Genomic DNA, 12,488 nt, shown 5'->3' with positions numbered 1-12,488 from the left:
TTTATTATGTTCATTTTGAAGTTTATAGATCTAAAATGGACAATATCCATCTCCTCTTGAAGACTATAAGTGGTCTTTGGTCTGTCCATCCTGGTTAACCGTGGCATTGCTCCTTCCCTTTCTTGGACCAGGGACGGCTTTAGCGCTGGTGGCGCCTGGTGCGGCAATCTTTTTTGCCCCCCCCAGTCTCCATTGACCTCCTTCTTGAGTTCTCTCAATACCACCCATCAGCAGTACCCCTCGTCTCTCCACAGCTCCTCTCCCACTTACATTTCCTTTGTTTTAAAGTGCTGGTAAAGGATGGTTTTACTAATCCACTCAGCTATCCATATAAAATACAGATCTGTACTTTGCAGCAGGCACATTAACCCTCTGTGCTACTTTGTGGAGAGTCAAAACTGCCACTAGACAACTCCAATCTGTCAGAAACACTAATCACGAGTTATCTTGACATTTTTGTTGCTGCCTGAATGCTGGGCACATGGAATTCTGCAGCGGGTGCTTATGATGGTAGCATCACAGGAAGAATATTGTTGGCAGAAATAGCAGTTCTGTTAATCTGATGTAATCTTTGCATTTTCAACCTTAAGTACCACCCATAACATTTCATATTTAGGTATCCGAGAGCAAAGTTTTCAGTTAACATCCATACATTGTTTAATGTATGTGTAGTATGATTTGATAGTTCAACAATTGTTTCTGTATGTAATTGAAATTGAAACAGTCAGTATTTCGTAGACACAGAAGAAAGTGAATGTTGATTGTTGTTTGTCATGAATTTCAATAACTGTGCGTTCTTTTCAAAACGATCTGAAAAGAACATTTAATCTAAATATAAGCATGTGTTAAGGAGAGAGGAATCTTCATACTCCCAGGCATCTGAGCGCTAGGACAAGCAAGTACCTTGGGCCACCAGACACTAGCTATCTTCCTACAGAACAATATCTCTGCTGTTCCATCAAGGTATGCGGGTGAAAAGCAAAACTACCTTAGGAACAGTGCTTAATTTGTGCTCGTTGTTTCCGGTGCGCAGCACCGGCACTTATTTTTGAGGGCCGGGGCTTATTCTTCTGCCTCAAGCATTTGCTAGGAGCAAAAGAGACACATGGGGAAGACGGAGGAAGAGAAAAACGAAAACGTGTCACAATGGTAGAAAGCAGAAAGCTGCAAGAGTGAGCCGAAGGGGCAGGGAGTGGCTGTAAATGGATTGAAGAGGACCGAGATGGCTTAAGGATTACGCTGCCTCAGTATTCTGTGTTCACCCATTTAATCGCAGCAACCACGTGTTTAAGAAAAGAGATTTGATCACCGGCACCTTTTTATTTACAAATTAAGCACTGCTTAAGAACTTATACAAGCTCTTTTTGGTGCTAAAATAGCTTGGAGGCTAAAAGGGAGGGTTAGAGAAAAAATTCATGGAAATTCTAAAATACTTTTCTAATTTTTAAGTATGTCTGTTCATAGTGAAAATAGGTTTGGGCCTAGTTTGGAACCTCCTAATAACAAGTACTGTATCATAGAACTGATCATTGCCCGTGACACACCATTCTCATGTAATGCGCAGGTGGTTTGTGGGTTACAGGCCACAGGGTTCTTTGTCTCAAGTTGGTGTGCTGACTAAGCCTGCGCTGCCAGAGTGTTCTAGAGATCCCAATTCTCGAGCTGTATTCTGGAAAAGGTTCACAAAACATAGCAAACCTTTTGAGATATGTTAATTAATGCTTTCCGACCCTTCATATATTTAGCTTATTATGTTATCGTGCTCTGCAAATTTTTATTAAGCAATTGTGTTTTAGCTCAGTCAGTGTTTATTAAGATTTAATATAATAATCATTCTATGGCATGTCATGACATGAGTAGAACAAATCTGTAGTGTGACCTAAACACATTGGTTATCAATAGTGGTGTGCTGTAGGCACTAGAAAGGTTAGGCATCGACCTTTCTAGTCTTTCAAGTATTAGTGAACCACAATCTGAGCAGCGTGGCTAATAGGGTAAAAGCAATGTAGCACACACAATATTAAATCCCAGAGCATCGCATGTGTCCTGAAAAATAATGCATACATTTTTCTTGAAAGAGTGTGGATGCTTCTTTACAAAATGTCTACAGAACTTTGTTAGCAGTGCCATAGAAATGTGTACAAAAAAGCCCACAGAACTGTGCATTAAAATCCAGAGAACTGTGTAGGAAACTTCAAAGATTGTCTTTACAAAACAAGTTTTAAAACATGAGGGTGTCGCTAGGACCTTGCATAGAACTATTCATGTGGGCAGAATATTGAAACTTCTTTAAAAAAGTGTTTGTATTTCTCTAAAATAAACCCATATAATTAATTAGAGGAGATTTTTTTTTTTTTTTTTTTAGAAAAGTGAAACATTCTTCAAACGTGATGCAGAATTCTTTAAAAACTTGGGCCTTTACATGCTCTGCTTGAAAATAGATGGGTATGGAATGAAAGAAAGATGTTCAATTTCCTACAATAATGTTCTTTTTGGGTTCTGCGTCTCCCTTTATTGATGTCCTGGTTTTTGGCTAGCATAACTACCATTTGGTAGCCTCTCAAAGTCTTTATGTAATATTTGTGTAACTTGATTGTGTTGCATTCTCTAAGTGTTTGTTTGTTGTTACTTCTTCTGCAGGTGTTGTAGCAATTCCGCCGCATCCCATCTCTACAATGAGCTCCAAAGCTACCATTAACAAGGAGGTCTTCGCCCCCCTTGACGAGCGGATGCTTGGTGCGGTGCAAGTCAAACGGAGAACGAAAAAGAAGATCCCCTTCCTGGCCACTGGCGGCCAGGGGGAGTATCTGACCTACATCTGCCTGTCAGGTAGGGAGTGATGGAGCTGCGAACATCTACTGCTTCTTGACTGATCATTGTATGTCCTGCTAGGTTGACCACCAGACCCGAGGTTATTACAGACATGTTCTCCTCTGCTGTCCTTCACAGCTACAAATCGTTGATTTCAGGTTGTGAGACTTAAGGCCTGATTTAGATTTTGGCAGATGGAATACTGTGTCACAAACATGACGGATATCCCCTCCGCCGTATTACGATCTCCGTAGGATATAATGGGGTCGTAATATGCGAATGGGATATCTCTCACGTTTTTGACTGAGTAACCCCACCTCCGCCAAGATTTTAATCAAGGCCTTTGTAGTATTATTTTGCTTCTATAAAACTGAGGCCAGAATGCACAAAAGTCCAGGATATAAAGCAGTGTCCGTAATGACCTGGGGGGAGGTGGTTACACTGTGTTCTGTTTCCATCTGCATTGTTGTGCTGGCCTTAACAATGGAATCATAAAAGATAAGAGTTCAAGGGCTGAAATCATGTTATCAATATTTATATAGCAAGGAAAGCCTCAGTTTTAAGAGTCTTGTGCAGGAAAGGAGTACACCTAATATAAAAGAAATCCCTTTCCCAAGTACCTACATCAACTGTGAGCTTTGGTTTAGGTTTTTGGGGTCTTGGGAATGAATTGCTCACCAGGGGGGTGAGTACTATCCACATTAGAAAGTTAAGTGCCCCAATGAAGACATTGGAGTTTCTTAGGGCCAATAATGGCTGGTATAGGCCTTTTGCGCAAACACTCCGATGGTCCTTTCTTTTTCTCCAATAGCATTTCAGAACATTCTGCATCGATGGATGGTATGTTCTAATAGCATTATAGCACCTCTGATTTGGGCTGCAGTGTTAAAGGTCATCTCCCTCATTGTAGGCCTGTGGCTTCGGTCTGTACCCCAGGTTCAGGTCTTTAACAACCAGTATATCTCTTAGGGGTGGGCTGTAATGTAATACTCTTGTTGGTCATGTTTGCCCCATAGTGTAATCTCTCCATGGTGACCAGAACTTGCCTGGCTCTGTTCTCACTCCAGTTCCTTTTTGATGTTTTTAAACATCAAGCAAATATATATTTTTTTAAATCCTGTCTCTCTGACCTGTGGTTACCCCTTGGGTGTCCTGCACTTGGACAGTGCTCATATTTCTCACAACAGACTTGTGAGTTGTCTTAGAAGGCTGTATTGTGTCTCATATAACAAAAAGGTCCACAAATAGAAAGGTGCTGCCTGGGCAATGTGATAACTTACTCTCCCTAAGGGCAATCTTCTGCTCTTCTCCGAATTTCTGTTTACAACAACCCTGGCCTCAACCTCGCCGTGCCCCCCTTACCTACAGCTGGCCTGCTACTGAAATCCACACCTACTCCCCACCCCCCCCCCCCTTTTTCCTATCTCTTTGCCACTCCTCCTATCTGTGAATACATTGAAAGGCCCTACAAAGCCCAGTCCTCTGACCACAAAATGATTAAAGGTCCCATCACACTAACTGAGCCCACTCCCTTGTCGCTTCCTGCTGCCACCCTCCCCTCCATAGCCCCCTCACCCCTGTAGTTCTAGATATATTGTTTTTAATTTTAACTTTTATTAATGTAAACTTTTTGGGGGCATATAGCACATAGTTGCTGGCTCTTCCACATTCTAAATAAGTGCTGTTCCACTTTCTAAGTAGTACTAATTCCTTTTGATATATGTGTGTGTGTGTGTGTGTGTGTGTGTGTATATATATATATATATATATATATATATATATATATATATATATATATATATGTAATACATATATATAATACCAATCCACCTCGGATTTGCCCACGTCTCACCCTTATGTTATGATGCGTGCATGCACCTAAAAGAAAAACGATGTGGTTGTGTCATTGCACTTTTTTTATGTGCTTATTTTTTTCTACTTTTGTTTATGCTGTACAGCTTGAACAAAAGGCATTGTCAGAACCAACGTTTGGCTTTGCCAATGCTTGTTTAGTTTTTACTGGTGTCTGTATATTTCTATATATGTGTTTAAACTGGAAGTGAATCAGTTGCGGTGAGTTTGTAGCTCACCTTGTTTTATGTTTCTTTAACATGGAAATGGCGATGACGCAGAGTGGTGAAGGCCAGCTGTTGCTCGTCATCTCTTTACGACCCGGATGTGAACCGGGCGGTGTCTCTGCTCTTGTGTGGACGATGCATTCATGATTGTTTCAGTAGCGGGGCAAGGTTGCGCTTTTTGAAAACAAATAATAGCTGGTTATCGTAGTGATCAAAAATAGACTTAAAAGTACCCAAAACATTACTGTTTTTGCTTTTTTCATGTCATTAGTGTGCACCGTGTGTATTGTTTTCTTTACAGATAAAAGCAAAGAAATATCATTTTTTTTTTTGTTGTTTTAACTATTTTTTAATGTACAGATAATAAATAAAGGCATGAGCTATAACTAATAATAATATAAATGTAGGGATAGTTCAAATTATATAAAATAGTTGATCTAGTAAAAGACAAGTAAATCGTAGTTATTCATAAGTGACGCAAGACATATCTCTCAAAAGTCTACTATACTGTATGGATTTAGGGGTCCTTAGGGTGAATGATCAGATGGGGTAGGAATTGTGTTTTCGGGTCTCCACTTGTGATCCTCTAGAGCAGTGGTCTCCAAACTTTTTAAGGCTGCGCCCCCCCAGTTGAAAAATAGAAATCATTGGGCCCCACCTCAGACTTTTTCACAATTGTTTTATAAAGATGGCAATGTTTAAATATGTCTAGACCTATTTAAACATTGCAGTTAAGTACTGTTATCTTTTTAAAAATGCAATAACAGGCTTCTGCTTAAAGCAAAGGCCTGTTATCTGTATAATGCTGCTTTTGGCCAGAGTCTGGTGCCCCACCCCCCTCCGATCACTTGAGGCCCCCCTAAGGGGGCCCGCCCCTCAGTTTGAAGACCTCTGCTGTAGAGGAAGAAGGGATGGGCAGTGAGGACCACTTGTATGGGAAGTAAATGGCGCTGAAGGTGTGTGCGTTTTTTTTTCTCCTTTCAAGTGGTCGAGATCCAGTTTTTATCCACAGGGGGGAAGTGGGGTCTCAATGTTGATGACTCCAGATGGATGTAGTGTTGTGTGGTCAGCAGCGGGAAGAATCAGAGCCACGCCCCCAGGAGAGTAGGTGGAGTTTACTCGCTGACTTCAATCTTGAGAGGAGGGGTTTAGCCCCTATGGCTAAGCGTGACCCACCAGTAGCATACCGGGGTTCTCTTGCGAGAATGCTGCGTGAGTTGCTTGAACCCTACACATTCAGGCGTTAGATCCAGGGTTATGTTGATGTTAAAAAGGGTCTTTTTATATATTTTTTTTGTTAATTTCCGTTCATAAGCTGTAGTGTCGTGAGTCTGTGCACTACGACCCTTGTGGTTCTCGGCAGAGTCAATAGAGGAACTGCGTAACTTGTTGGGAGGTGTCAAGAACGGTTATTAACGCTTGTGACGTGATACGAGAGTAGTGTGTGGTGAGGAATGAAGAAGTCTGTGACCGAGCTCCATGTGTGACGTGGTCATTCACATGCTTCTGGGCAGTAGAAAAAGCACATGCAGTTGATTACCTGGAATTCCTTTGGTTATAACATCATTGTCATTGCTGGTTAAGTTGACACATCTGTACATAATTATAGGTGTCCAGCATTGTAGATGAGTTTTCTACTAGTCTGTTGTTACGAATTTTTACATATAAATACCCACTGAAAACAATCCACTACCCTGCACGTGTTTGTTATTAAAAGCTGAAAAATGCAGAAGTGCCATCTTCCTTTGAGAGTGGCCCCGTTATTCAGACTGCAACCATGGTTGTATATTGCTTCCATTTTCTGGCGATAATGGCATTACTCCCAGTCCTACTCCCTCGCCTTCCTTTTAACCAATGAGGCCTCCCGCCTCCCCCCTAGACCCTCCCTTCCCCTTTTTAAAAACCCCCCCACCCTTATCCCCCTCCTGTACAAAAACCAAGCCCAAGCCGCAACTCGGACCGTCCGTACCGGGAGGGCGGGAGGGAACGGAAAAGGAAGGCGAGGGAGTAGGACTAGGAGTTATGCCATTATCGCCAGAAAATGGAAGCATTACCTCCCGTCCCTCCCTCGCCTTCCTTTTAACCAATGAAACATAGCAAGAAAACACACAGGAGACGGACACCGAGTTGCAAGACCTTTATTCAATATCCTGCACCAAGATCACTCCAAAATCCCACCCCTATTACCTCATAGAGGATAAGACTCGGTGACCTAACACCGACTCCAAACTACCCAAGTCCGACAGCCTGTAATGACGCACAAACGTCGAAGGAGAAGCCCAAGTGGCGGCCCTGCAAATTTCCACCACGGAAGTCCCCTGAAGCTCCGCCACCGTAGCCGCCATACCCCTGGTAGATCGACCTTGAATCCCTTGAGGAGGAACCACCCCTTTCAAGGAATAGGCCAACAGAATTAATGATCTTACCCACCGACTCAAGGAAGCCGTGGAAGGTTTTTCACCTTTGCGTGCCGGACCAAAATTAACAAAAAGCGAATCCCCCTTACGAAAAGGAGCCACCACCCTCAGATACTCCAACAAAACTCTGCGGACATCCAGCGAATGCAAACGGACCTCCTCCCGTGAGGAGGGATTTGGACAAAATGAAGGTAGGATGACCTCCTGACGCGAATGGAACGAAGAATTGACTTTCGGAATAAAGGAAGGCACCGGAACTAGAACCACCCTATCATGAAAAATCTTACAAAAAGGAAAGGAACAAGCCAATGCCCCCAATTCCCCCAACCGACGAGCCGAAGTAATGGCTACCAAAAAGAACATCTTCAAGAATAAATGGCGCAAATCACACTCCCCCAATGGCTCAAAGGGGGCATCCGTCAACACATCCAAAACCAAAGAAAGGTCCCAAGAAGGAAACGAACATACAGGGCGAGGAAACAAATTAATAAGACCTTGAAAAAATCTAGGCATCAATCGCCCTTCATCCTGAAGATTACGCCACGGACCTCTGAATGCCTGAATAGCCGCCCACTGAACCCGTAGAGATGCCACCGACAACCCCAAATGAGCACCGTCCTGTAGAAACTGCATCACCTCAAAGATAGAAGCGCAAGTAGGATCCAACTCATGACTCAAGCACCAAGAAGAAAAAACCTTCCACTGTCTACCATAAGAAAGTAAAGTGGAACGCCACCTGGAAGCCAGTAAGGTAGAACTCAAAGCCACAGGAACTCCCAGACCTGTCAAGCCCCGCCGTTCAACCTCCAGGCGGTCAAGTGTAACCTCCTCAATGACCCCAATGGGAGGCAAGGAAACTCCAGGGGAGACGGACAAAGAGGCAGAGGCCACATCCTCCCGTCTGCCATCAGCCTCAACAACGGGAACCAATTCGCTCGCGGCCAAAGTGGTGCAATTAGGATAACCCCGGACCCCAGATCCCTCACCCGTAACAGAAAAGACCTGATCAGTTCAAACGGTGGGAACGCATACAAAAGGCCCCTCGGCCAAGGACATGACATCCCGTCCACCTCCCAGGCCTGGGGACACCGAAACCGGGAGCAGAAACGATCCACCTTCGCATTCTCTGCGGACGCAAACACATCCAGTACTGGAAGCCCCCAAAGTCGAACCAGATGCCAAAACAGAGACTTCCGGAGTGAGAAAAGTTGAGAGGAAGGAATCACCCTGCTCAGTAGATCCGCCCAAACATTGACCACCCCCCGAATGTACGTAGCCCTGAGAGAAGGAACCCACTCCTGAGCCCACACAAAAATCTCCTTGGCTAGACTGAACCTGACTCGACCTGGTCCCCCCTTGCCGGTTGACATAAGCCTTGGCCACTAAGTTGTCCGTCCGAACCAGAACCGCCGCCCCCCTCAGGGAACCCTGGAAATGAACCAGAGCCAGAAGTATAGCTCTCAACTCGCGCAAATTCGATGACCGACTCGCCTCCCGAGGGGACCAAAACCCCTGAATCTGAGCCGACCCCATCCACGCACCCCAACCGGAGAGGCTGGCATCCGTCGTCACCACCACGGGTCTCAGAGGTGACAATGACACCCCTACCCGCAGATGGTCTGAAATCAACCACCATTGCAACTCCCTGCGAATCAATCCGCATCCCGGAACCCTGTCCCTCAGAGAACCGGACCCCGGCGCCCACCTTCTCAAGAACCATGTCATCAAGCACAGGAGATGGAACCGTGCCCAAGGAACCAGAAATATCACAGACGCTAAATGACCCTGCAGACGCAACCATAGAAGAGCTTGGGGTGCAGCCAGTAACACTACCTTCTTTACCAAAGCCTGGAGTACACCCAATCTTTTTTCTGACACCGTCACAAAGCCTAGACGAGTCTGAAACCGAGCCCCCAGAAACACCAGATCCTGGGACGGAACTAAATCTGACTTCTCCCAGTTGATTAAAAACCTGTGGTTTTGCAGGACCCCCAGAACTTGGGCCACCTGCCTCTGCAACAGGACTCGTGATTGGGCATGAATCAAGATGTCGTCCAGATAAGGATGGAGGAACACCCCCTCCGAATGCAGCAAAGCCACCAGGGGGGCCAGCACCTTCGTAAAAATTAGAGGAGATGATTTTAGACCGAAAGGAAGAACGCAAAACTAGTAGTGTTCCCGATCCACCGCAAACCTCAGGAACTTCTGAAAAGACCTCGCCACAGGCACGTGCAGGTAAGCATCCTGCAGATCCAGCGACACTAGGAAGTCCCCTTGCCTGACCAATGGAAAGATAGTCTGAATAGACAGCATGCGGAAATGCACCGTCCTGATCCAAGCATTCACCTCCTTCAGATTGAGCACCGGTCGAAATCCCCCTGAAACTTTTTGCACAAGAAACAAGACCCAATAAGTGCCCTGACCTCGTTCCTCCATCGGAACGCGGGAAATGGCCCCTTTGACCAGCAAGTTTCGAACTCCGTCCAATAATGCTCTTCTCCGTGACCCCCCTGAAGGTAGAGGGGTGGGACGTACCCGTGAATCTGGGGGAACTGCCCCAAAATCTATGACATAACCATTGGCCACAATGTCTAGCACCCAACGATCGTTGACACTCTCCTCCCAAGTTGAAAAAGAAAGTGACTCAGCCTTCCCCCAACCGGCCCTATGCCAGGCCCACAGTGATTGTCAGGACCCCTTCTTGAACCCACCCTGGTTCGCAGGAGCCGACTTCTTAGGAGAAAAACGAGGCTGAAAACGCTGTTTCCTAAATGAAAAGGATTTGGCATCCCTATTCGGAAAAGATCGGGAATGCTTCTTCCACCCTTTACTTGAATTAGAACCCCCTTTATAAGGCAAGGCATGCTTCAGTTCCTTAAACGCTTTGGAAAGCATGGATGGCAACTGCTCTCCAAACAAGCTACGACCTTCAAACGGCAGTCTCAGCAAGTCCGCCTTTTCCCCTGGGTCCGCTTTCCATGAACGTAACCAGAGGGACCTACGAGCCCCAATCAAAGCACCAGAGGCCAGAGCCGAAGTACGGACCACATCTGATGACACATCTGCCAATAATCTGGCCTGCTGTACCATACCAGCCAGGAGCTCTGAGCATTCTGCCCCTTCCTGAACAGCCACCGCCAGCTTATCAAAGTCTTGCACCAACGACTGGGCCGCATAAGCAGAATATATACCTGCCCTTAGCGCCAGATTCTCAGCAGCAAATGCCCTTTTAAGACCTGAATCTACTTTACGGTCCGTGGCATCCGTAGGCACACAATCCTCCGGATTAACTGACGTTTTGCCAATCAGAGTAGCTAAAATTGAATCCAGTCGGACCGAAGGAGGCAATACCTCCTCACCCTCAAGCAAGTAAAGCTTCTGTAGGAATCGTGGAACCTGAGCCTTATCCACATCCTTCCATTCACGAAACACCATCTCCTTCACAGGTCCCTGAAAAGGCATGGCAAACTTAGAAGGTGTCTGATATTGAGGAAATAAGTGAGAATCCGAGTTCGAAGGCTGAAACACTGGGAAACCCAAATTGTCCCGAACATGTGCCATCACCTCCCACATTTCTTCTCTGGAAACATATTTCCCCCCAGATGACGTAGACAGGGCCTCATCCTCACTGTCTGGTGAAGACTTCCTCGCAGCTACTGAGGAATGAGCAATCTTAGACTGACCAGTCCTGGCCATGCCTGCTTGAAAAGCCCTGGTAACAGCCACCTCAATCATATCCTGCACTTCCTCTCTGGACATGAGGGGAGTACCTCCACCCGGCAACTGTGAGCTCTCAGGAGTAGAAATGCCAGCCGCGCCTTCCTCCTCAGAGGAGGAAGAAGAGACAATCCTACGTCTTCTCGCCGGCACTTTAGGCATGTTGAACATCCAAATAACACTGTTTGGCACCTAAACTCACTCCCCATATATAGGATCCTGGACCACCCCCAACAGGGATCCACCAATCCCTAAAAAGGTCAAATTTAATGGCCAAAACCATAAAAACCTTGGGCCGAACGCCCGTCCTACCTGCAGAGCAATCACACTCGTATTTCCTCAGTTCCCCGCGGCTTCGCGGCGCAGAAACCCGGAAACCGATGCCCCAGCCACAAAGGGCCGGCTGACCCCGTCAGCCGGCCCCCAGTACATGCCTCCCGAGCAGCCCTGCTGCTCGTCAAAGACGCGACCAGCCGTAGCACCCCTCGCGGAGCCCCGCGTCCCGAGGAGTGCCTCCAGCGTCGACCTACAGGCCCCGCCGTGCAGGTAAAAAAGAGAAAAGAAAACGTCTAGCGTGGGTTAGACAAAAGAACAGGAGGGGATAAGGGTGTGGGGGGGGGGTTAAAAAGGGGAAGGGAGGGTCTATGGGGAGGCAGGAGGCCTCATTGGTTAAAAGGAAGGCGAGGGAGGGACGGGAGGTAATGACTACATAAGGAGTGCAAATCCAACAGAGGGTGGCTGCATAGGGTACAGACATCAAAGTGTGGGAATGCATACATCGCTTGAATTAAGGGCAAAATATACGGATTGCATCTCAATTTAGTCACCAAATTCATCGGTAAATACTGATAAAAATAATGAAAGCTAAATCGAAATAAGCTAAGTCCACCAAATGTTTAAAAATGCCAGTGCACTTGGAAGTTCTAGTTATCATTTCTGTGATGGAAGATGGTTGTTTTTGCACTTTCTATAAACCGCCATTAAATAACGAAATAAATAAAAAAAGAAAAGTTGTCACTTAAAAGCAGGCTAGAAGGAATAGACCATATCTGTTGGGAGCAGGACTCCTCCTTTCCCATAATTCTCATAACCCCCCAAAAATGCAAGAAATGAAACTGAAATAGCACTGTGCTAAAGGACGACCCTCTTGAGTAACTGCTGCCTCCAGTCCTCGGGCTACCAGGACACATTCTCATTTGTCAGGAGCCAACACTCCAGTTGAATTTCCTCATCTTTTTTTTTCATAACAAATTGTATTGATTTTTGATACAGAAGCCAGGCATGTGGGCCAACATTTGAAAGAAAAATAAAGAACAGAAAGTGAGTGTAAACCTAGACATATACCTGCTCCCGAGCAGGTTTCCTCATCTCTGATTACTGTAGGAACGGTATATCATTATTTCATGCTGTTTTAAGGGTTAGAAATTGTGGTCTTAGAGTACTATGATGAGTGGGTAGGCGTAAC

At 45.6% G+C, this 12,488-nt stretch overlaps 1 protein-coding gene across 2 annotated transcripts in view; it reads left to right on the top strand.

The window, feature by feature from the left end:
• STXBP6 (syntaxin binding protein 6) overlaps window positions 1-12,488 on the top strand; it is a 377,445-nt gene that overhangs the window by 135,203 nt on the left and 229,754 nt on the right. For both annotated transcript variants that reach the window (XM_069209042.1, XM_069209041.1), the window contains exon 2: window positions 2,641-2,829. In XM_069209042.1, the coding sequence (XP_069065143.1) occupies window positions 2,676-2,829 (154 nt within the window). In that variant the 5' untranslated portion in view covers window positions 2,641-2,675. The remainder of the gene's footprint in view (window positions 1-2,640; window positions 2,830-12,488) is intronic.

Source organism: Pleurodeles waltl, chromosome 9 (genome assembly GCF_031143425.1).
Source record: "Pleurodeles waltl isolate 20211129_DDA chromosome 9, aPleWal1.hap1.20221129, whole genome shotgun sequence".
NCBI lineage: Eukaryota > Metazoa > Chordata > Amphibia > Caudata > Salamandridae > Pleurodeles > Pleurodeles waltl.
The sequence above is the reverse complement of the archived record's forward strand: the minus strand, read 5'-3'. Positions and strand labels throughout refer to the sequence as shown.